Here is a 26,428-nt window from a genome sequence, read left to right on the forward strand (position 1 = left end):
AAAGCATGATATCGTCACAGACCATGAGCTGAAGACGTCTTATTTAAAATATCCCTAGCAAATGCATTTCATGAACTTGATGTATTTGTTTTATATACTTTTTGAACAGGCTGATTTACACACTTATTTTTGCGTCCAATATTCGCATATTCTACTGTGAATAAGCTAATCAGCCATAGCTATTCATGTATATTCTAATTATAGAGTAACTAGTTGCCAACTCATTAAAATGACGGATGTTGGTGCACAGCCAAACGTTGCAGCATTGGAAATCGCCGATGCTCAAAACACTAGAGTCCCGTCCCCCCCCCCATAAAGGGGAGGAGCAGTTAGCCTTTTTTTTATATAGGATTTTCTTGCACTTGTTACGTGTAGATTTATATAAGTGTTGCAGATATGTGTAGAACTAGCTGCTTGTTTGTAGTAGTACTGTAATTTCACCAACAGTGCAGTTAGAAATTTCACTAGTACTTTGTAATACCACCAACAGTGCAGTTAGTCATTTGACCAACAGTGCAGTTAGTCATTTGACCAACAGTGCAGTTAGTCATTTGACCAACAGTGCAGTTAGTCATTTCACCAACAATGCAGTTAGTCATTTCACCAACAGTGCAGTTAGTCATTTCACCAACAGTGCAGTTAGTCATTTGACCAACAGTGCAGTTAGTCATTTCACCAACAGTGCAGTTAGTCATTTCACTAACAGTTGAATAGTGCAGCTAGTAGTTTTGCTAGTACTTAGGAATTTCACCAACAGTGCAGTTAGTCTTTTCACTAGTAGTTAGGAATTTCACCAACAGTTGGACGCACGCCTTTATTCAGCCTTTACTACTATGTAACTATGTAGTGCAGTTAGTATTTTCACCAATAGTTAGGCATTTCGACAACAGTGCAGTTAGTATGTTCACTAGTTGTTCGGAATTTCACCAACAATGCAGTTAGTATTTTCAGTTGTAGTTCGGAATTTCACCACAGTGCAGTTAGTATTTTCAGTTGTAGTTCGGAATTTCACCAACAATGCAGTTAGTATTTTCAGTTGTAGTTCGGAATTTCACCAACAATGCATCTGACTTGCTGCTCATCACCTCACACATCATTTCACTGATGGCAGCTGAACTTTCTTAACACTCTCCGTCCCTGAAACTCCTTAGATTTTTAGTAATAACCAACTTCCTACTAATGTTCCCCTTACGATATATAACTTAAGCACATCCTATCATCTATTCTTATTCTGAAAATACTAAAATTAAAACAGTAAACTTGTTAATTTTTTAACATTTTAAATTCTAATATATCATATTTATAATAGTTAATAAGTATGACTGAAAGGGTCTGTTATGTACCAGCATACACTAAAGTGTTGCCAACTATTCCTTTTCCATAAATAATATTGTTTAAAATGTTAATCGGCTACATAAATAACTAGAAGAAAAATGATTCATTTAAAATAAATGGTCTTGCATATTGTAACAACTGCTAGTTGCAAATAATGTCTCTCCAGTTCCCCTTTTCTGTATGTTCTTGCACCTACTGTATACTGTAGAAAAGTGCTATATAAATATAATTATTATTATTATTATTATTATTATTATTATTAATAATAATCAGATAAATCTGGCTTGTGGGAGCAAAAAATCTAAATAAAATCATGGGGAATAATAGTAATATTTACACCATCAAATAAATTAAATGCTCACTGCTTACTTTCAGGCCTCCTTGCATGCACCTCATATCACGCGTCTGTCTCCCCTCTAGACTGTAAGCTCCTTGGAGCAGTGTCCTTTTTCCTCCTGTTCTCACAGCCCTCTTCTTGCATTTCAATTACAGCTCTTACTCACCTACAATCTATACCTGCGTCTCTTCTCACTCGCTTCCCTACATCTCAGCTGTATTGCGTACTAAGCATTGTGCTGCTGTTACCTGTGCTCATCTCTATCACTGACAACCTGCCCCTGGTAACCTACAGACTGCTCCTCTGCTTCCCTACATCCCAGCTGTATTGTGTACTAAGCACTGTGCTGCTGTTACCTGTGCTCATCTCTACCACTGACAGCTGCCCCTGGTAACCTGCAGACTGCTCCTCTGCTTCCCTACATCCCAGCTGTATTGTGTACTAAGCACTGTGCTGCTGTTACCTGTGCTCATCTCTACCACTGACAGCTGCCCCTGGTAACATGCAGACTGCTCCTCTGCTTCCCTACATCCCAGCTGTATTGTGTACTAAGCCTTGTGCTGCTGTTACCTGTGCTCATCTCTACCACTGACACCTTCCCCTGGTAACATGCAGACTGGTCCTCTGCTTCCCTACATCTCAGCTGTATTGTGTAGTAAGCATTGTGCTGCTGTTACCTGTGCTCATCTCTACCACTGACACCTGCTCCTGGTAACATGCAGACTGCTCCTCTGCTTCCCTACATCCCAGCTGTATTGTGTACTAATCACTGTGCTGCTGTTACCTGTGCTCATCTCTACCACTGACAGCTGCCCCTGGTAACCTGCAGACTGCTCCTCTGCTTTCCTACATCCCAGCTGTATTGTGTAGTAAGCATTGTGCTGCTGTTACCTGTGCTCATCTCTACCACTGACACCTGCCCCTGTAACATGCAAACTGCTCCTCTGCTTCCCAACATCCCAGCTGTACTGTGTACTAAGCCTTGTGATGCTGTTACTTGTGCTCATCTCTACCACTGACACCTGCCCCTGGTAACATGCAGACTGGTCCTCTGCCTCCCTACATCTCAGCTGTACTGTGTAGTAAGCATTGTGCTGCTGTTACCTGTGCTCATCTCTACCACTGACAGCTGCCCCTGGTAACATGCAGACTGCTCCTCTGCCTCCCTACATCCCAGCTGTATTGTGTACTAAGCACTGTGCTGCTGTTACCTGTGCTCATCTCTACCACTGACACCTGCCCCCGGTAACATGCAGACTGCTCCTCTGCTTCCCTACATCCCAGCTGTATTGTGTACTAAGCACTGTGCTGCTGTTACCTGTGCTCATCTCTACCACTGACACCTGCCCCCGGTAACATGCAGACTGCTCCTCTGCTTCCCTACATCCCAGCTGTATTGTGTACTAAGCACTGTGCTGCTGTTACCTGTGCTCATCTCTACCACTGACACCTGCCCCCGGTAACATGCAGACTGCTCCTCTGCTTCCCTACATCCCAGCTGTATTGTGTACTAAGCACTGTGCTGCTGTTACCTGTGCTCATCTCTACCACTGACACCTGCCCCTGGTAACATGCAGACTGCTCCTCTGCTTCCCTACATCCCAGCTGTACTGTGTACTAAGTGCTGCTGTTACCTGTGCTCATCTCTACCACCGACACCTGCCCCTGGTAACATGCAGACTGCTCCTCTGCTTCCCTACATCCCAGCTGTATTGTGTACTAAGCACTGTGCTGCTGTTACCTGTGCTCATCTCTACCACTGACTAGTGCCCCTGGTAACATGCAGACTGCTCCTCTGCTTCCCTACATCTCAGCTGTATTGTGTACTAAGCATTGTGCTGCTGTTACCTGTGCTCATCTCTACCACTGACAGCTGCCCCTGGCAACATGCAGACTGCTCCTCTGCTTCCCTACATCCCAGCTGTATGTATATATATATATATATATATATATATACTGTATATATATATACTTATATTTTCACTAGTCATAAAGGTGTTATATTGTATATTTTGTAACTGTTTTTATACCTGATATTGTCTATCTAAAGGTCCATACACACTGGGCGACTATGCCCAGCGTGTATGGACAGTGATGATGGCGTTCATCGCAGCAGGGAAAGCCACTCAGTGCATATACACTGATTGGCTTTCCCCCTGCCCGGCGCTGACAGAGGGGGGGAGGACGGCGTTGCATAGCAGAGAGCTTTGCAAAGCCGTCCTGAAAGCCACTCATCTGCTGGTATAACCAGCAGATGAACGGCTTTCCCGGCGATGTTGCGGGAGCGCGCAGCAACGCTCACCACTCATTGCAGGGCCATACACACTGGGCGGCTTTGAGCTGAAAGCCGCTCAAACCTGCTGTTTTGAGCGACTTTCAGCTCAGTCGCCCAGTGTGTATGGGCCTTTAGGTATACTTTTAGAAATTACTTAAGACTGCTGTTCATCGAAACTTCATGTACAGTATGGGTAACTGATTGCTAGCATCCTCCCTACGTACAGTCATGTGACCCATTATCTGACAGTTAATAATTTGGTAGATCTAATACAATATACTGAAAACGTAATGTGTCCGATTCCAATCAAACAATCGCAAAACATCTTTTTGTGAGTTAACGGATCATACTGTACATCCTCCCTAAGTACTGTTCCCCATCCCCATGCGGTTTAGCCAATATGCCGTCTGTGGGATTTAACCTCATTTACCCAAATCCTGCGTTCCTATAGATTGTAAGCCCGTAAACGGGGTCCTCTTACCAGTTTGCCTGTCTGCTAATACCCAGTTTAGTTTTATGACTGTATTTGCTCCAAATGGTAAAGCGCTGGGGACTAGACTCGTACTGTATACATAGAAGTGAATTATCGTATTTATAATACAACGTGCAATGCTAATGAACGGAGATGCCTGTCCGTATTACATAACGAGCGAGCCTATATCGTTATGCCGATGCGAGAGCTTATTATTCCTGGAGCACTTTACTCGACTGATAAATAATCGTGAAATATTCAATTTGTTCCTCATTTCATTAAAAACAGAACCTAAACGATTTTTCCCAAATATGCCTAAAATGAACAGAGCCCCGTGCTGTAGTCGAAGCCAGCGCCATGACGCAGCTACTTAATGATATGAACATTAGTTATAATGGGAGTTTGTCTCGATAGAAGCCTAACCCAACATTTCACAGTGTTTTGTTTCCAGCCATCTGGTAGAACAGACACCATGTCATTTGGATGCAAAGTTATGGCAGAGGCAGCTCCCTGCTTTTGATAATAAACATCTCTTTCCCCGCGATCTGTATTTAGTATGAAAAAAAGGCCCCCCCTCCTATTGTATTTTTTTTTCTTCTTCATATTACAGCAAGAAACCATTATCCGGCCGTAGCGTTCCATTCCGGTGACACTGCTTTCTACTGAGAAATTACCAGCTACTTGGGGAATTCATCTCGGTACAGACTATACAATACTGTATCGCTGGAAACTATTCTTCTTTGTGCAAACATTTGTGCTCTGCTCACTAATTGTATTTGGTCAGAGAGTGTTCTGTGTCTGCCCGTTCTATTCCTATTGCCGTTGAAGCACGTAGCCTTTGTTATGCTAATTTGGAGTTCTCATTCTGTACTCCATCGCGTAGAATCTTCTGTGCGGCAGGTGAATGCTCGCCTGTACATATTTCCTGTTTGAGGATAACGGTCAGAATAAAATGTCATCACCTCCAAAAACAAACTGCTCAATGGAATTAGTAATGCCCCTCCGGTGCTGAAAAGAGAGTTGGTTGTGCTAGTCTAGAATGACGCATAAAACATGTTTTTCCCCCAGCACACCAAGGGGCATTAGCAATAACAATAAAAAAAACTACATGGTAGTAGCTAATTCAGAGTTTTTAATTACATATAGGTGCAAATATATGTCTTCTCTGATACACTGCATGATAACAGCACCTACTCTGGGCAATATAATTGCCTACTGTAAGTCTACATGAAAATAGCACATACAGATATATCTAATTTGAGAGCCAGCCTGCCAGAGGTCATTTTTCCCTAGTATTGATCTACTACCTTATGGTAATGTGAGATTCTGTTCCGTTAATGCGAGGAACCATGAGGTTGTGTCTACTCAATGCTTTTACACCAACCGTCACTGCAATTATTGCCACATGCATCAGCCAAATACTTTGTGCTTTAGATAAGCCCTGTGACTCGCACAAGCCAGTATAGTGCGCATGCATTGTCACCTCCAAATCTCTCAGAAAGGCAGATGGGCTCATGCTTCGTAGGAGAGAGATACGTCTAATGCTGCATGTGCTGCATGCAGAAACTCACCATTTGTTGTCTGCGCAGATACATCAGTCAAAACTTCTAACAGGCTCTTAGGACCCACTTCTGCATCAAGCTCCGCCATTTCTCATCCTAACCCTCTGTCCCATGCTTACTGTCTACCCCATATGTGTCCTCCATTTGTCTGCCCCACCCTTTTAGAATGTAAGCTCTCGTGTGTTTGCGCTTCCCTTACTTTGATATCATCTACTCCATACTCCCCTCCATTGGCACCTACCCCTTGGTTTCCTCCACCCTGTTGCTAATTTAAGTGCTATGACTATTGGCACAGAGATGTTCATTAACCTTGTACTGTAAGTCACTCTTTTGTTTTGTCCTCATATGTTGTTTTTTGTTTGGCGCTATGGAACTTTATGGTGCCTTATCAATTGAAGGCTAATAATAACAAAAACATACAATCCCCTCATTACGGTATCTCTTACCAATGCCTGGTGATACTTCCTTAGGCTTTCCATCTCTCCTGAGGTGTAAGGGGAGCATAAACCCTGGACCTGTATCAAATCACCTTATACCTATTACCATAGCCAGGTTAGGGGGGGGGGGCACAGGGGATACTGTACCCCAGGCCCCCCTCTGTTAGGGGCCCACCTGGCTGCAGCACACTGACTTTACTAGCACTCCCTCTTGTGCAGCAGCAGACACAGGGGTATCAGGTTTCATGAACTACTGTATTAGCTGCCCCGGACCCTTCTGTCATAAGTGCCTTGACCCGCCCCCCTCCCAAGGCTTGATCTGGCCCTGCCAAAGACTGGGTACGGGAGGGTCAGGAATAAAGCAGGTGTCTCTGATATGTCCTACAAGGTGGGGGAATAGGACGGAAACTTTGCATGTTATTGCACCTTTTCAACATATATCTGTTTAGTTGTTATTTATATGATAAAACGAATGTAAAAGAGACCACTCTGTGGTCTTTAGAAGCATGGTAACCCCTTATTTTGTTATTTCGAGTTCCTGAGTTCTGTACTGAAGTGGTCCTAGGCTTTCTCTTTCATTAAGATCGGCATTTGGAGTTTGACGTACGAATAGAATTAGATTTTGTGGGGGGGGGGGGGGGGGGGGAAGCAACACGGCACAGATGGAAGGAGAAGGAACATGAACACTAAATATTATTTCTGGATGTACTTTCTCAGGACACTGAAGAATATCATACCCACTGTAGCCTTGCTGTGTTAGTCAGAGGGGAAAGAAAAATCATCTATCTTCATTAGGCAAAGCCTTAGAGACCTCTCTGTTTTAAATATGTAACATGCAATCGTATTCCGTAATTACTTTGTTTTTCTTTGCTGGAATAAACATTTGAGGAAATGTCATTATTATATATACTTTGTGCTTATTCTACCCTACGGGACAGCAGAACCCCGTTATAATCAGTACCTACAGTACAGTATATGTATCCATGGTGACTGGTTACTGGCAGCATGTGATGGGTTCTATACTCTAAGGACACTATAGGGATCTTAGACCCACCACCCAGATAGGGTCATTTGTCCACACAGTGGTCCTGGGCCCTTATTCAGATCTGATCGCAGTAAAAATTTGCTGCATTATTTTTACACTGCAATTTAGGTTTCAACCAATATTTACCCTGCACAGAAACAAAATATCTCACACAAATCTCTTTATACATGTTACATCTGCCCCACCTGCTGTGCACATGGTTCTGCCTATTTTAAGAACAAATTTGTAATGCGATCAGATCTGAATAAGAGCCCAAGTTTCAACAGAACTTTTTTAACAGTAGGTTGTTATTTCTATACATCAGCTTAGATGGAGACCAGCTTTACAGGGCATATATACCTTTAGTTACACTAAGGGCCATCTTATCGGTTTAGGCAAGATAGAGCTTGCAGACAGGTGAAAAAGTCAACATTACTTTCGGTCGACATGGGTTTTTTCACAGTTTTTTGACCCGACACGTGCCGACAGGCGGTATTTCATGCCCTACCATCCACATGACCGAAAGTCATGTTGACTTTTTCACCTCTCTACATTCTATATGTCGGTATTTTGACCTTGACGGGATTTTGACCATCTGTCAATAGCTTTCTGTATTTTGACCGTCAGGATTTCACACCGAATCCCTCCCAAACTACCAGTAGTGTACACCACCCTACCATATCCCCGGAAAAGGGCACCTGGGGGTTTAATAATGCAATTCATGTTGTTGTTTTTTTTTATGTCATCCTCTCCTGCGCATGGCACAGATCATCGCATTGTGCAGTGGAGGGTGGCCATCAAACTTGGACCTCTTCAGGTTCCCCCTCAGGGGAGACAGAAGATGCTGCACCGCCTTTTCAAATTTGTTCTAAAAGGAAGTGATGGGCGTGAGAAGGGCAGAATTGGGTGCATGGTGCATCACTGCAGAGAGCTGCCCACGATGAAGTAGCTGAGGGCACACTTGGCAACCCGCGAGATGCAGTTATTGTCCTTGCCTACACACAGGATGGAGGGTAGGAATACCTAAGGGAAGAATAAGGAACATGTATTCCTATCTCATATGAGAAGAATTCGAAAATGTCAAGTATTAGAGAACTTTTACATGAACACTTGTGAAATAAGGTCTAGATTAACGTCCCCCCTCCGCAGAAATAGCAATTTAAGTACCCTAATATCCAGCAGACATTTTTGGCTCATTTCTAATGTTCTGAGAGATGTGACATGGGCCCTGTTTGATATTAAAAACTTGAATTTTAGTGGTTCTGGCTCCTGTGAATTTAAAACATGCACCCTGAAAACATTTGATATGTAAATGCGTTTTATATGAGATGTCAGGTTCAATTTGTGTTACTGGCTGATATAATCCTTACATATAGACATCATCTCAATTTCTCTGAGCGCATCATACAATAACTGAATTATTTTAATATTCGACTCCAAGTCCTAGCCCCAAGAAATAGGCACCCTTGTGTTTCCCATTTTCTTCAATCACCTGGACTCAAACAATTCCATATATCCTGAAAACATTGTACTAGGTACGGTAGTCAGGCTTGATATGAAACCCTGCTGCTTAAATGTAATTGAGTTATCTGCTATCACAAGCACAGCAGAGATAGTTGAGTTATGGGGCCTACACACGTAGCGATGAAGGGGTCAGTAGATCGCTAAGAATGCCCCTGCATCGCTCCGTGTGTAGGGGTATTGCAATAGCAATGCTCGGCCCAGCACGTCGCTATCGCCCGGTAATTAATATCCAGCATACAGAATAAATCTAGTTAATCACCGGTCAGGCCCAGTGTTCTCACCGTAGAACACTGGCCCCAACAGAACGCTCAGCACTCATCGCTGGCACTTCGTTGTGTGCTGAGCGGTCTTGCTGAGCGGCCTAACATATCTCAGAAAGCTTCACGTCTCCTCGTGTGTTGGCCCCATTAAAGTATGAATGAAGAAAGAGGCAGCCCCAGACTTCAACTGGACTAAAACATTCACGTTCGTATTTTAAGACAATTGGCCAAATGTCCATGCGAGATGCCGGACGAACTCGGAGGTGTTTTTCTTAAAGGGGAAATCATTTACCAAGAAAAAACATCCCTTGTGCGTGCCATTCGAATTGGGTATGAAATGTCGCACTGACGGAACAGAAGAGAACCAGGGATGGATAAGAGCCAACCTCAACAAAATGGGAGTCATCCATTAATATGACATTAGCATATGCTCTCATAAATTAAGAAGAACATCCAAATCCAATGTTTTTGCAAACCTAAATCAAGGTCAAGTAGGAGAAACTGCACGCTAGATTAGGGGCACACACTCAATTCACCTACTTATAATGGATTAAAAAACAACTCGTTTAAGCCAACAATTTAAAATGCACTAGCACTATAACAATATAGGACACAGGAAAACATGTATGAGGTTGGTTCAATAAATAAGGTAACAAGCCATTGTCACATGTGTAATGTTCTGTATATCATTCTCAGTCCCACCATTCCAGAACAGGTAGACCACTCCTTCCGCATATGAGTCTCCATTGCGTGCCACTGACCAGCAACATGCCAGAGATCTGTCCCCTGGGAGTGTCATGTAAAGGCCACGGGCTTGTACATAAGTTCTGTGTGTGTGGATAATTATTCTGCTTGTGAAAAATCTCTTAGGATGATGCAAGTACCGATATTAATTCTGATTGTTGTGGCGTTTGGCTTAAAGTTGGTGGACTCATTGCTTGAAGACGCATGGAGTCTTGCTTTAGCTGTATGGAATCTTGCTTTGGTGTAAGTTGGTCACTCCGGCTTCTGTGGTTTCATACAGAAAGTTTGGGATGGGAATCCCAAAAAGGGGGGACGTGGATCTCTCGGCACACTAATTTATTTTCCCTCTGTGGGTGTCGTGGACATAAATAGAGGAAGAAAGTGTTGGGATTTTGACTGCCGGGATTCTAACTGCACCCCCTTGTGCATCCTACCCAGGGTCCACAGTGCCGTAAATCAAATAAACCAATGGTATTGTTACTTTGTGTATTTTAACAAGTGTTTCTTTTGTCCTTTCTTTGGTTATAAACAGATGATAACTGAACATACTGTATCCAGGATAATACTGGGTGCACAGGGGAACCATGCAGAGATCTGCTTGTTATACTTAAGCATTATTACCATATTCTTCCATTACACATTCTGCCTTGTCAGCCATATGTTTTCTCTGTTATGCATGTTTTATTTCTGTTCATAACATTGCATATATTTTCAAAAATGTTGCCCTAGACACCAAAAAAACAGAAGGTCACTAGCCCCAAGTGGACTACCATTGGCTGACTCTTTCTTCTCTTCCTATTAGGTGTTGCATTCCCATGGACAATCAACCTCGTTCACTTTAGTGTCTACACTCTGCTAGAGCATCAAGTTATACTGAACCTTGTAGAACCCATGGGCTGCACATCCACGTTGGCTGTCACATCTAACACACTGCCCTCTGCTGGACCGGAGGCCGGTCACTCATTTGTCGTCTGTCTGCATGTTGACCTTGAGCCACTTGAAATAAAATGTTCAAATCCACAGGTTAGTAAATCTGTGTTCTCTCCTTTGCACACGTTCCGAAAGCTACTGTACTGTATGTAGTAATATGATAATATGCAGAAATGTTACGAAAAAGCTTATGAGATACTTGACTCAGAATATCGTTGTCATTATAATTCTCAATAGGGACTATGGTTTGGGTCAATCTCTCAAGCTCCTGAAAGCTTAGGATGGCATTAGCTTGTATAACCTGTTGAATTCGGATCCTCCAGACAAGTCTGGACTGTACGAGGAGCATGTTATGATTTGTTGAACCAAAAAAATCCTGTTAATGGGTGGGTAGTTGCCCCAGTGCATTGCTTTGTTTAGAGCCTCTGGTCTCTCTGGCCTCAGTATTCCATGCAGTACGAAATGCCTGGCATTAATTAGCTGAATAAATAAGAAGTCGATTGTGATTGGTTGCCCATATTAACATCACATGTGAAGTCTTATTCCCATCTTAGTTAATTTCCCCCCAGTGTGTCTTAATCACAACACAATGTGGCCTAGGATGGACGAGGAGACTGCAGTCATGTGATATATGATGCTTGACTCATGTGTGTGAGTCTGTATATGGAGTGCAAACAGAAGTTGTATGGGAAAAAGTCTGCCACACTGTAGTAAAGATGTATGAAGACTCATCTGTAGATAAACGTCCAGCCAATCACATCCTAACTGCCATATTACAGGCTGTGTTTGAAAAAAGTCAGCAAGGAGCTGATTGGCTGGACATTTCTCTCTCTTTATCACCTCTTGTTAAGACTTAATACATCTGCCCCAATCAGTGGCGGAACTTGTGGGTTGTGGGCTCAGGTGCACATATATAATCTGGGCCCCCTCCTCCACCCCAACCCAGGTTCACCATAACTCATTGATGGTTTTATGCAGCAGTGGGCCCCTTGGTTGTCAGGGGCCCCGGTGCAATGCACCTGCTGCACCAATGGTAGTTCCGCCTCTGGCCCCAATATGTGTAATTGTGAGATTGTCACCTGTACAGCCTTGCTTGAAATAAAGTCTTGCTTGAGATACAGTCTCCATAGAATTGCTTTTTCATAACTTACAGTATTTCCCTATTGAGCAGTGGGGGACTCCAACAGGACTCAAATATTTTATTGTATTGGGGCTCATTAGTATAGGGCAGCGATTCTCAAACTGTGGGTCCTGACCCCAAAGTGGGTCCCGACCACCTCAGCATGGGGTCACGACTCCATGTTGCTGGCCATCAGACTAATGTGTTTGTTGAGGGGGGACAGGGGATAACTCATTAAGTAAACACCCTCTGCTTCCCTCTTCTTTCGCCCTACCCCATTTTCCATCCCCTCATTACCCACTGCCTCCCTGTCACAATAATGGTCACTTCACTTCACTGTCCACACATGTTTCGGCCATTCTGTGGTAACGTGCTGGGGTCCTGTAATAATATTTATTGCTTGATGGGGTCCCAGAGCAAATAGTTTGAGAACCCCTGGTATAGGGTAAGGTTTTCCGTACATCATGTAAAATTATATGAATAATGGAACAAACATTAAGTTACGCCTCTGCTTTATAGTTTTACATGTACCCATGGCGAACTTTGCAAACTACTTGCTAGTCACAGTATGCAAATAAACCTCTCCTGATCAGCTGGAGGGCGGCAGTTCGCCCCTCACCCCCAGCATGGAGGGTTAGCGCACTGGCGGTGTCAGCGTCCCTGCAGTGCTGGAGCGGGCAGGTGCTGGAGCGGGCAGGGGTGTCCGTGCCGCGGGGGTACCTGCGGCGCTGTCACTGTGTATAAAGCTTCTGTCGGCGGCGGGGTCCCTGCAGTGAATAGAGAATAACTAGCGCTATGCGGCCGCGCGGGAAGCGCTTCTGGGTTTGAAAACACTTGCCGCACGCTGATTGGCTGAGATTCAGCCAATCAGCGTGCGGCAAGTGTTTTCAAAATCAGAAGCGCTTCCCGCGCCGCCGCATAGCGCTAGTTATTCTCTATTCACTGCAAGGACCCCGCCGCCGACAGCAGCTTTATACACAGTGACCGCGCCGCAGGTACCCCCGCGGCACGGACACCCCTGCCCGCTCCAGCACTGCAGGGACACCGACGCCGCCAGTTTTATAATACAGTTACCAGGTACCACCCCCCGGGCACCGGGGCGCCCCCACCCCGACTCGCCTGGGGCGCTCCGGTGCCTTGCACCGGCCCTGCTCCTGATTGGGCAAGAGGACTGTTAAGTGTCACATTTGCGAAAAACAAGCAAGTGTATCCTTCAGCTTATCTTTCATTGTATCTCTGCAGAGTCCCACTGAATTAGCGCATGATCTGCAAGGGATAATTTGCTGTCTCAGCTGTGTTACATTGCTTTGCGTTTACTGCTTGCTTCTGGATTCAGCTGTTACCACTAGACATACATAACGCTTCGTCAAGTCATTGTAGAGAAGCTATTATTTTGTGCCATGTCAGATTGGATTTCTGCAGAGCAATAACAGTTAAGGTGGGGGGGAAGAGCTAACTTTTTTTTTTGTTAGTTTCTTTACAAATATTTCTGCATCTTAATAAAGTAATGATATCATCATAGTCATTAACCCTTTTAGTATGTTGCGGAGGCAGTTCGACAGGGTGCAGGGGCCTGTTTGCTTTGATGTGTCTGTTAGTGGAGCTCCAGCAGGGGCATCTCCTGCCTGATGGGGTGAAATAAGTTGCAGATGTACCCTGCGGTGTGGACTGTGACGTATGGCAGTGCAGACTTGTGGACACACGTGCTAAACTACAATAAAAATTCCACCACACGGGTTCACACCCTCCTGCTCTTTCACGCTACATGAAGTTCTGATTGGAAGGCGGAAAGCCGTTAGGAGCGCCTGGAATGCATCATAGAAAAGTGGATTAGAAAGGTGCTCGGGGGACACAGAGAATGTGACCTGAGTTTGCTTGTTTTCAAAAAATTGCATCAGTTTGATGTTTGTGGTTTGCTGGTGAGGCCTTTTGTTGTGCTGTCATTGGAGAAACACATGTATAGCCTCCTTCATTCATTCATTCAGCATTCATTCATTCATAGCATGGGAACAGAAATGGTTCTTCGCCATGTCATGGCTGTATATGGAGTTTGTTGAAGGTTGTACAGTCAGACCCAGAGTTAAAGCCCAGGTACATCACCCAAAATAGAGACCGTTATAGCACTTGTCCAAAATGACTGTCACCTCGCAATAGACAATATCCAACACAGTTGGAACACATTTTTCTACATTTCTGGCATTGGAAAACTGGTTTCATGTTAAGTGTTTAACCCCCCCCCTTCTCGGCTGCCCTGATCACTAATGCTTGTGTCTACCTAATGACCCTGTCGACCTAACCCATGTCGATCTTCCTGCATATCAACCTTTGGTCATGTTCGACCTTCATGCCTGTCGACCTAGTTCATGTCTATCCAATGATCCATACCCTAATGATCTGCAGGACCGCGCATCATTAACCATATTGTTCGTACACACTTGATGATTTAAATGATCTATCATTACCTAGATTGTTACAATTCGTGTTGTGAACGATATATCGTCTCGTGTGTATGGGGCTTACAATGTAACTTTAGCTGCAGGCTGCACCGTTCCGTCTGGGAAAGCATTGTGTGCCCAGATTCAGGTGCAAGCCTCCATAGACCGGGATATATTCTATTGTTTCTTGTGCGCTACACTGTTATCATGTGGAATATAGTTGAAGACCGTCCCTGTCACGTTCTGTGAAAGCCGTGTTCTGAATATGAGCGCTGGGATCTCACAACACAGAGGTATTGAGTGTCTCATTATTATATCTCTGTCCGCTGCACCTGTGTGATCTGTGCAACACTCAGCCTATTGTGTGTCTCATTTATAGGGAAGATGTTTCCTATAATGTGTCCCCTGAGGTGTAATGAAATTCAGCATTTAAGATCATAAAATATTTGTAAATATGATAGGACTAGAACTCTGTACAAAACAGCTAAACTTAGCTGGGAAGAGACTATGTCTCCTGACAGTTATTAATGGCGCTCTGACATCAGCATTTTATTGGCTTAACTGTGCGTAGTATAGAAGAATGAATAAGCTCGCCGAAGGTTCTTTTCTCCCTTTATGGGGGTCATGGACCCCTCAAGGAAGAATAGCCCCTGTAAGTCAGGATCCTGACTGTTGGGGCTTTTAACAGTCGGCATTCTGACGTCGGTCTACTGACCTTAGGAATCCCAACTTTCAGGAGGTCATCCGGCACCAGTTGGGCTCATACCCCAGTGTTATAGCCTCCCTGTGATGTATGATCTGCGAGCAGAGGCTTTGTCTGGGGATGTGCATCCTACATGTAGTGCCCTGATACAGAGGGATGGGTTTATACAACAGTGTTGTAGCCTCCCTGCATTGCATGAGCTGGGGGCAGAGGCTTTTGGGGCCTACACACGTAGCTATGTGTGTAGATGAGCAATGCTAGATTGCTCAGATCGCTCAGCACACAGCGCTGCACAGTCATGTGTGCTGAGTGATCTGTCATAGGCAGAGTTCTCCGGTGAGAACACTTGCCCCCAACGAATAATAACCAGCGTGCAGGTTATTAATCGCGGCATGATAGCAATGCATGGAACCGCGCATCCATATAGCTATGGCCCCTTCACACGGAGCAATGTGGGGGCATTTTCTGAGCAATATAGTTAAATTAAGTGAAATCGCTCAGAAAATGCCTGTATATCGCTTTGCGTGTAGGCCCCATTTGTCTGCTGCCTGTCATGACATTAGGCCCTGCCCCTAAGATTGGAATATTCCCGTGGGTAGGGGGCGGGGCTCATGTAGGCAGTCCCATCTTTTTAGCCCTGCCCCCGTTGCCCCTTTGTGTATTTTATCATCCTCCTGTCAGCTTCACTAGGAAGCCAACAGGATGTGTGAGTGTAACCTACCCTTCTAGGGCTGCGGTGAAGTACCCTAAAAGTCGCCAGCCTCCCGCATCTTCCAGGGGGGGGGAAGGCAAGTGTGGTCCCCGGTAGGCAAGTGTGGTCCTATGTGTACTGCACAGATATGGAGAGATGGCCTCATACTACAGTTTTGTCAGTGCTACATGTGTAGACATTTTATGTGGCGTTTTAAAATAAGCTTAATAGCAAATTTTGCGTTTGATTTGTTGACAGTCATAATGATATCATTAATCATGTTTGCATGAGAATGTCGACGTTAATCTTAGACAATTTGACCTGTCATCAAATAGCTTTTCATATAATTAGTATGAACATCAGGGTCATAACACATCACAATAATGCAGTACGAATAATGATCACAATATTACGTAATGCGGCAATTGTTAATGAGAAATATTATACAAAAACGTCATATACCATTAATGGCAGTGCGGTATGCGTTCAATGGTATAATCAAATAATGGGATATGATGCACAATCGGGGTGGTGCACAATTGGACTTGTGTGCAGGATAGGGGGTGTTGGGATGGGGATTGGGGTTTAGTTTTTGAGAGGACGTTGGTGGTAACTTCGTGGGAGCTGGCAGCCTCAGCTTGTGTTTGAGGACTGTGTGATCACTATAAGGCAGGTTCTGGGTGCCTGGGGGGGGGGGGGGAGGTTCTGGGTGCCGCCAGACTTTGGGCTTTGGTCAGTGGCGGGTTCGGAGGAACCTTGTGCCCCTCCTCCTTGGGTGGTCTGTCAGTGCCGCTTGCTGGGGAGGACTGATGCACTGGTTGCTGCCCTTGTGTTCCGAATTGCTGCTTTGTGGTTAGTGGTGCTAGATTCCACCAACGCGTTTCGGCCCTAGGGTGGGCCTTCTTCTACGGAGTTGTCACAATTATTGTAAGTATTGACACACACAGTAATAGTAAATATGTGATACTGCATATAACTGCTTGCCGTCATGCAAACCCGAACTCCAGTGAAGCGGTTCTTTTTCACAATCAAAAAGGGAAATTTTTAATCAGGACTAAACTTACATACAGTAGTTCACAATAGATCTATAGCTAAAGCGAAACTACCCAAAACATTAACACTAGGGAGGCCAAATCCGGGTATTTTTTCAATCCCAGGATTTGGGATTGAGTAATGCTGAATCCCGTGATTTCGGGATTGGCCTCCCTATAGAAAAATGCCACCGCCCGCACATTTACATACCGGTCGGTGCGGCAGAGCGACATACTCGGCGGTGCGGCCTGGAGCGGGCAGTGCTGCAGAGCAGAGTCGGGAGCAGGTGCATTGAATTCCTGGATGTGGCCAGAACTTGAGAGCGGGGGTGCACGTCCACGCTGCCCGGCATTAGACTGTATGTAAGCATAGAAAGAACATGCAAACTACACATAAGTTGCCATTGTCATGTGGTGTTGCCAGTCATTTCCCATTGGTAAAGCTGCGGCAAAAGTGTGCGTCACCGTTAGTGAATGTGCGTTCGCAGTAGCTTCCATTAGCAATTGACCGGTGGGATAAATGATAAATTGAAGCTGCGCAAAGTATAGTGTTTTTGTATGGGAACAAATACATAGATCTCATAAAGAGAACTCTCCTCATAAAAGCAAAAAATATTACTTTCATTACCCGCCATTTAACTCTGTTTTTCTATATTACTAGCATTGTCTGCACATTGATAGTGAATATAGCATTATGTGGCTTGTTTTAATTACACCGCTGCCAAGGATTTTGATTATTGAATAATACTCCTCTCTCTCCTCCTCAGATAAATAATAACTTACGCAGTGTTTTTTATCCGGCTAGACTGACAGATCTTCCAGCATTGCGCGGAGTGGAGCTGGTTTACTTGCTGCAAATTAATAGCAATTAAATCTGCACCAGCAAGTGTCAGAAGTGCTGCCAAGCAGAGAACAAGAGAGACCTCACACTAATTTGGGAATTAAGTTAATTGCTTTGGCTCCTTGTGGTAATGTATGTAGCCCTGTACAAGCAATGTATGTGAGGGAGCTGGCGGCACCAGTACATAATAACAGAACAGCAGTCCTTGGGAGTCGCTGCACTTCTGATCTTACTTTGTGTGCATCCGAAACCAATTTCCCAGTACTGCATCACAAAACATTTTACTGTTTCATTGTTTTACAAGGATTGGTATGAAAGGTTGCACTGTTTTAATGAATATTTGATTTCCTAAGATCCTTTTCATTGTCCTGGTTTAGGATCTTGATAAATTTGTCTTTTTTAACATTTTCACCTTACAGTAATACGTGTTGTAAAAATAACACCGAAATCTATTATTGCTGGACCTTAAGGTTGAAATATATTGCAGCCCATCCTACAGCAGTACGTTAATCCCACATTACTTTGTTCTAAAGACACAGAACAATACTGTGCCACGTGTGACAGGCCCCGTGGTTATCTGCAGCAGTCTTCCCATGGAAACATTTGGATCCTTCCTCCCAGCGAAATCCTCCTTTTCTCCCCTCTGCAGTCACATGACCTATATATATATACCCCTTTCACACCGCATCTATAACACAGTATTTTGCCGATTTGTAAAGGTGCCCATACACGTTACAATTATTGTATACAATATTGTATACAATATCGCATCTCATCGCATATCGGTTTTGCGATGAGATCAGATGAGATGAGATCTAGTACAAAAAGTATGTGCTGCACATCTCATCTGATCTCATCGCAAAACCGATATGCGATGAGATGCGATATTGTATACAATATTGTATACAATAATTGTAACGTGTATGGGCACCTTACGCGTATGTCAATCCGGTTCTAGGTAAGGTGTGAAAGCTCTATAGTCAAAATACCCCCCGCGAGGTCCGAAAAGGTCGGAGAACGCGTACCGCCGGCCCTCACGGGCTCGCTGCGCTCGCCACGCTTCGGGTTCATAGTACGGGTGGCGTGGGGGTGCTTTTAACATTGAAAACACCCATTAGGGGGCTTATACAATGTAATATCGGCTAACATCGCATCGCATACCATGGTATGCCTTATGGTATGCGATGCGATGGGCGCCGTGCTAGGAAACAAGTACCGGTTATTCTGCGTAAGAAAATCGAGTCGCACCACATAGAAAATCGCATGTGATTTTCTAGGGTGTGATGCCATTTAATTTAGTATACACTTGCATGACATACAGTGGGATTTAGGCACCCCCCCCCCCACTATCCACTCCACCCCCGAAGCGTGGCGAGCGGCGGTGGAACACGTCCTCCCGACCTTTTCATACCCCCACTATCCATGTCGGTGTGGAGTTGGTTTTAAATAGTGTAGCGAGCCACCGAGCCCGAAGCGTGGCGAGCGGACGCGCATTACGTTACATGTATTCTGCGTGCGCTCGCCACGCTTTGGGCTTGGTGGCTCGCTGCGCTCGCCTCACTATATAAAATCAACTCCACGCCGACGTGGATAGTGGGGGTATGAAAATTTCAGAAGGATGCGTTCTGCCGCCGCTCGCCACGCTTCGGGATGGGGGACGTAAATCACATTGTATGTCATACCAGTATATAGTACATTAAATGGCATCGCACCCTATAAATCGCATGCGATCTTAAGTGCGGTGCGATCCGATGCAATGCGATCTCATTGCACCGTTCAAAGACAGAGAGCACTGAATAAATTACATGGGAAAATCGCATTGCACGAATGCGATCGCATCGCATGCAATGCAATTTCCCTACGTATGTGCCATACGTATGTGTATTTGTAGTTCCACTGCTGCTGTCTCCCAGGTGGAAGATAGGGTCACACATACACACACACACATACATATATTACACTCACCATCACTGTGTGAAGCCATCGATGGGTTATGACCGATTGTCAAATAGTTTTGCCATCGATGGGGAAAACCCAGATGGTTTCCCACCTTTGATGTCAAGCTTAAACGAATAGTTTCGGTTTTGATTTTTCCCAAAGGTGCACGGACATGGAGCATAGCTCTGCCCCTGACACCCGGGAAGCCCCACCCTCATATTTTGATTTGCCCACAGACCAATCAATCAAAGAAAACAGATGACCATTGATATGTAAAAACATCAATGGTCATCCATTAAATAGAACTACACTATCGATGGCCAGTTGCACTTTTGCCATCGATGGCAACCATCAATGACAAAGCAATGATGGCCATCCCTATGTGTGTGGAAACCCCCCCCCCCCCCCCCCCCCCCGTAAGGTCTGCCACCCAGCTCACTTTCCGTGAAGCCAGACGTCAGACTGCATGAATTCCTATTGGAAGTCCTAACTGTCAATCACAGACTCACAAGGCTTTCCCATTGGAATGTCTTCCCTCCCTCCAGGACTACCAATACCGGCTGCGATAAGTAGCTAGCTGGCTTCCTGTAGGAAGCCACTCCCTGCCTTATCATGCAACCCAATGCGTTTTATCAGCTGCATTCTATAGAAACCAGAAGTTTGCACATATGCAGTCACAACGTGGAGACTTGTGCACCGGTCCCATTCGCATGCAGGATGCGTTGCACCGCTACTGGCGCTGGCTGCTGTCTCCTTACCTCCTCACGCACACACAGACATTCTAGGGTTAATTTGTTAGGATCCAATTAGCCTACCAGTATATTTTTGGATTGTGGGAGGAAACCGGAGTACCTGGAGGAAACCCACGCAGGGACGGGGAGAATATACAAACTCCGCACAGTTAGAGCCATGGTGGAAATTGAAACCATGACCTCAGTTCTGTGAGGCAGTAATGCTAACCATTACACCATCCGTACTGCCGATATAACAGTTTATCGAGAAGGGGAAAAACGGGTATTCTTGGAAAAGAAAGGGTTCATTTTTCAATGAAATTTGCTGTGTTTTACTCCGTTTGCACATTACAGAGAAAACCCTCAGTCCCAGGCACTACAGGTAATTGATACCATAACTGTCCTTTGGAAAACGTGTGTGCATACCATCTAGGATGTGAAACCAAATGAAAAGCCCCCAGTTTTCTATTGGCAGTATTACTGAGGGAATGCACTGTGTAGGAATTCATTGTATTTCTATATAATATCAGTTTTATTTCATAACACATGCTCACTGGTCCCCTGAGAAGCCACACGCTCACTAGTCCCCTGAGAAGGCACACGCTCACTGCTCCCCTTAGAAGGTGCACGCTCACTGCTGCCCCTTAGAAGGCACACGCTCACTGCTCCCCCTTAGAAGCCACACGCTCACTGCTCCCCCTTAGAAGGCACACACTCACTGCTCCCCCTTAGAAGGCACACACTCACTGCTCCCCCTTAGAAGGCACACACTCACTGCTCCCCCTTAGAAGGCACACACTCACTGCTCCCCTGAGAAGGCGCACGCTCACTGCTCCCCTAAGAAGGCGCACGCTCACTGCTGCCCTGAGAAGGCACATGCTCACTGCTCCCCTGAGAAGGCGCACGCTCACTGCTGCCCCGAGAAGGCGCACGCTCAGTTTGCACATTACAGAGAAAACCCTCAGTCCCAGGCACTACAGGTAATTGATACCATAACTGTCCTTTGGAAAACGTGTGTGCATACCATATAGGATGTGAAACCAAATGAAAAGCCCCCAGTTTTCTATTGGCAGTATTACTGAGGGAATGCATTGTATTTCTATATAATATCAGTTTTATTTCATAACACACGCTCACTGGTCCCCTGAGAAGCCACACGCTCACTAGTCCCCTGAGAAGGCACACGCTCACTAGTCCCCTGAGAAGGCACACGCTCACTAGTCCCCTGAGAAGGCACACGCTCACTAGTCCCCTGGGAAGGCACACGCTCACTAGTCCCCTGAGAAGGCACACGCTCATTGCTCCCCTGAGAAGGCACATGCTCACTGCTCCCCTGAGAAGACGCACGCTCACTGCTCCCCCTGAGAAGGCGCACGCTCACTGCTCCCCCTGAGAAGGCGCACGCTCACTGCTCCCCCTGAGAAGGCGCACGCTCACTGCTCCCCCTGAGAAGACGCACGCTCACTGCTCCCCCTGAGAAGACGCACGCTCACTGCTTCCCCTGAGAAGACGCACGCTAGCTGCTCCCCCTTAGAAGACACACCCTCACTGCTCCCCTGAGAAGACGCACCCTCACTGCTCCCCTGAGAAGGCGCACCCTCACTGCTCCCCTGAGAAGGCGCACCCTCACTGCTCCCCTGAGAAGGCGCACGCTCACTGCTCCCCTGAGAAGGCGCACCCTCACTGCTCCCCTGAGAAGACGCACGCTCACTGCTTCCCCTGAGAAGACGCACGCTCACTGCTCCCCCTGAGAAGACACACGCTCACTGCTTCCCCTGAGAAGACGCACGCTCACTGCTTCCCCTGAGAAGACGCATGCTAGCTGCTCCCCCTTAGAAGACACACCCTCACTGCTCCCCTGAGAAGACGCACCCTCACTGCTCCCCTGAGAAGGCGCACCCTCACTGCTCCCCTGAGAAGGCGCACCCTCACTGCTCCCCTGAGAAGGCGCACGCTCACTGCTCCCCTGAGAAGGCGCACGCTCACTGCTCCCCCTGAGAAGGCGCACGCTCACTGCTCCCCCTGAGAAGGCGCACGCTCACTGCTGCCCCAAGAAGGCGCACCCTCACTGCTCCCCTGAGAAGGCGCACGCTCGCTGCTCCCCCTGAGAAGGCGCACGCTCACTGCTCCCCTGAGAAGACTATTTTGATGCTGCATTGGAAGTTAGAAGATGTGTCTTATTTGGTCCTGAATGATCACGAAATTACACTAAAGCATTGTCAGCAAAATTGTGTGTGCATACTGGACAACGTTTAGATTTTGTTGTTCCAACCCACTAGAATTGGCTAAATCATTTAAAGTGTTGTTGACTATTCACCTGTAGAACTAGTTCACCTAATGCATGTACAGTATACCTATATATCTAGATAACAGCTGGCATAATCTTAAAATGTGAACACAACATTTTAAGATTATGCCAGCTATTATCTAGATATATAGGTATACTGTACATGCATTATGTGAACTAGTTCTACAGGTGAATAGTCAACGGTGCTTAACGTCGAAAGCTATAGAAGGTCATCCTCATTTTGTTTACTTAGGCCCTGCTTAAAGCTCTGTGCACAGGACTCCGTCTTCCAGCCTCTAGTCCTCATTATAATCTAGCACGGTTTACAATATGGCCAATTATTAGCTCCGTTGTACACTCCGGTTAAGAATCACCGAGGTCATGCTACAATATATAATGTCAAATGTGTATGGAGCACTGAATTGTATTTTGTTCCTTTTTAATAAACCATTTGTTCATATATAAAGCCATTAGGAGGCATTTTCATTTTATTTTAATTATTGCCGTGTCTGAAATAATCTTTTTCAATCTAAACCTCTGTACATTCTTGTACAAGTGAGACCCTTATGTGCATACCGTTCCAAGTGTGCAGAGAACCTCTACTTTTTACTGTTTTTTTCTAAGTGAAAATATTTTTTTTATGTTTTTTAATACGGTAATTACTTTGCTACCACGCTGTTGTTCAGAGTTCACGTTCTCCTGCCGATTGACGGTAGTGCAGGATGGTAATTATATTGCTCTGAGCTACAACTAGGAAAACAAAGAGAAAAGTTTTAGAAAAAAGTGGAGCGTTTCATGTAAATGGCCCAGGCTTTTACCATGATGAAAGCTTTCATCGCCTAGGAAAATCAAGAAAAATAAAGTGATGCATACTGTAACTTCAAATAGGGAGTATTAGAATAATGAATGTGTCCGCAGGCTGACAAGTGTATTGTGTGTGTATAATATACCAATGTAGTCTTTATTCTAGCACCCGCTAACTTTGAAAACCCATGCCGTTCCTCTTCCCTGCCTGGTGTGTCGCTGTCTGCTGTAGTGCTTCTAGCACAATGTGGTCTGTATATCAGCACTGATATGCAAACCAGACCTGTGCTTGAAACACCACAGCAGACAGCGACACCCCAGGCAGGGAAGAGGAACTGCATGGGTTTTCAAAGTTGGCGGGTGCTAGAATGAACACTACCATTGCTTCTGTAGGCATGATATGGCATCCAGCGGTGAACTACATGTGGCCAAACCGGTCCGTGAGATCTACCAACGGTCCACGTTTTCCAAATCACCTTGCTGGTGCACAGCTGTAGTCATTACTAACTGTCACATTTCCCAGGTCACCTAGCTGGTGCACAGCTGTAGCCATTACTAACTGTCACATTTCCCAGATCACCTAGCTGGTGCACAGCTGTAGTCATTACTAACTGTCACATTTCCCAGGGCACCTAGCTGGTGCACAGCTGTAGCCATTACTAACTGTCACATTTCCCAGGTCACCTAGCTGGGGCACAGCTGTAGTCATGACTAAAGGTGCCCATACACTGAGGCAATTTGGTCCCATTTCGGCCGATTGCGACCAATCGGGCCGTTAAATCGGACCAAATCGCCTCTCCCTGACATGCAGTCGGGTCCGATGCGCGGTCCCGTAAGCATCGGACCCAGCCAGGTGGTCGGACCGGCTGGCCATCCGACCACCTGTTTTGGGACCTCCCTCCAGGCGGCGAGGCGTGGGGGAAGCAGGGACGCATGCGATCCATCACAACGGATCGCATGCGTTCCTACCACTGGGAAGGTCCAGCGGTTGCAAGGGTATCGGGTGTCCGAACACTGCTGCGAGATGGTGTATGGGCACCTTAACTGTCACATTTTCAAACATGCTGCATTAATTCCTAATATAGACCCACAGGCTGCCTGATATACATGAACTGTTGGTAGATCTTGAGGACAGGTTTGACCACCCCTGCTGTAGACCGTGTTTCTCTTTTCTACGTGTAGCCGTGTTCTTTACACTCCGCTGCACATATGTTGTCATATACATCCCGTGATTAATGCTTATTTAAGAATGCTTGTGTAAATATCTTCCCATTCAGTCAAACAACGTGCAAGGTAAACATTATGTTCTGTGGATACGGAGATGACCGTCCCCTATGGGATAGAGAGCAGGGCGGTATCCAGGCTTCCTCCTCTGATGGCATGACAAGGCCCACCGGCTAGCCACGTGTTTATATGTTTATATTCTGAGATCGCCCCATCTACTGAAGCAGCCACTGATCATTTCTATTGCAGCAAAACTAACCTTCCTTCCAAAATGTTTTCTTTGTGACGCTTGTCTTTGGGATCGGTGCGCCAATATTACTTCCTGCCATGAGCTCTCAAATGCATCTTTTGTTTTATAATTTTTTAATATATATATATATATATATACTAGGTGATTCATCGCGCCCTACGGGCGCTCTTCACACCGTCGTAAGGGGCTGCGCCCCCTTAATTTGTAAACATTTGTATATGAGAAAGATGGTTAGAATTGTATGAAAGATGCCTGTATTGCAACTTGTGTTATAGGTGAAATGTGTTAAATAGAGAGCATATGATGTGTATTGTTTTGTTTAATTAAAAAGCGGTTACAGAGTAAGATGTACATTGATAGTGTGGATGGTACATTGACATTTGTGGGTGTAGGGGGGGGGGGGCTGTGTGTGCGTGTTGTCTAGGTGTGTGTGTGCAATAGTATAGTAGGGTGTTTTTGAGTCAGCAGCTCCCCACTGGCAGAGGTCACGACACAGGAAAACAGGAGGCTGGGTAGTGATAGGGGTGTGTGGGCATAAGGGGGACTAAAGAGGAGGGTGGGAGACACAGTGCAGCTTCTGCCAGAGAGTGAGGGTCCAGCGTGGCAGAACAGGAGTACAGGATGGTGGCCCTGAGTCAGTGTCTCCTCCTACTGGGTGGGAGTTCGGGTGCATGAGAGTAGGAGGCTGGGCTATGAGGCATGATAGGGGTATGTGGGCAACACAGTGTCAGCGACTCCCCAGTGGTGGAAGTTACGGTTCAGGAGAGCAGGAAGCTGGGTAGTGATAGGGGTGTGTGAGTATACGGGGGACTAAAGAGGGGCTTAGAGGTGCCGTGAATTGCGGGAGGGGCGGTGCCGTGAATCAAGGGAGGGAGGGGGCGCAGGTGTCCGCAAATCGCGGGAAAGGGCGGGGGTCCGCAAAGCACGGGAGGGGGCGTGAATCGCGCTAGGGGGGGTTACGAATTGCGGGAGGGGGGTGCGCGGGACTGACGTGAATCGCGGGAGGGGGCGTGAATCGCGGGAGGGGGGTTGCGCGGGGGGTCCGCGATTTGCGGGAGGGGGGGCACGGGGCGCGATGAATCAACCTAGTTGGTTATATATTCTTGTAGAAGGATGGTAGGATGTTGCGGTCATTCAGAATGCATTTACATAAACAGTAATACAGGTTGAGTATCCCGTATCCAAAATGCTCGGGACCAGGAGAATTTTGGATAACGGATTATTCCGTATTTCGGAATATTTTAATATTTCAATGATGTATTTTGAAGTATCTTGCATGTATGCTGTATAAACACATAATATACACACAAATATATTTTATTACCACATAAAATACACACAAATATATTTTAATTGTTCAAAAAACAAGGTTTCAAAACGTGAAACAAAATGTGTGTACTATCTCAGCACTGAATTTGAATGCCAAGCAATCATTGTCTTGCACATATATAGTGCCAGTTACATATCATGTCC

General features: G+C 45.6%; 1 protein-coding gene across 5 annotated transcripts in view; it reads left to right on the forward strand.

Annotated features, from left to right (window-relative positions):
- VPS13B (vacuolar protein sorting 13 homolog B) overlaps positions 1–26,428 on the forward strand; it is a 790,826-nt gene that overhangs the window by 417,485 nt on the left and 346,913 nt on the right. For all 5 annotated transcript variants that reach the window (XM_083186988.1, XM_083186990.1, XM_083186987.1 and 2 more), the window contains exon 24: positions 10,773–10,993. In XM_083186988.1, the coding sequence (XP_083043114.1) occupies positions 10,773–10,993 (221 nt within the window). The remainder of the gene's footprint in view (positions 1–10,772; positions 10,994–26,428) is intronic.

The sequence above is a fragment of the Crinia signifera genome, chromosome 5 (genome assembly GCF_055691185.1).
Source record: "Crinia signifera chromosome 5, ASM5569118v1, whole genome shotgun sequence".
Classification (NCBI taxonomy): Eukaryota; Metazoa; Chordata; class Amphibia; order Anura; family Myobatrachidae; genus Crinia; species Crinia signifera.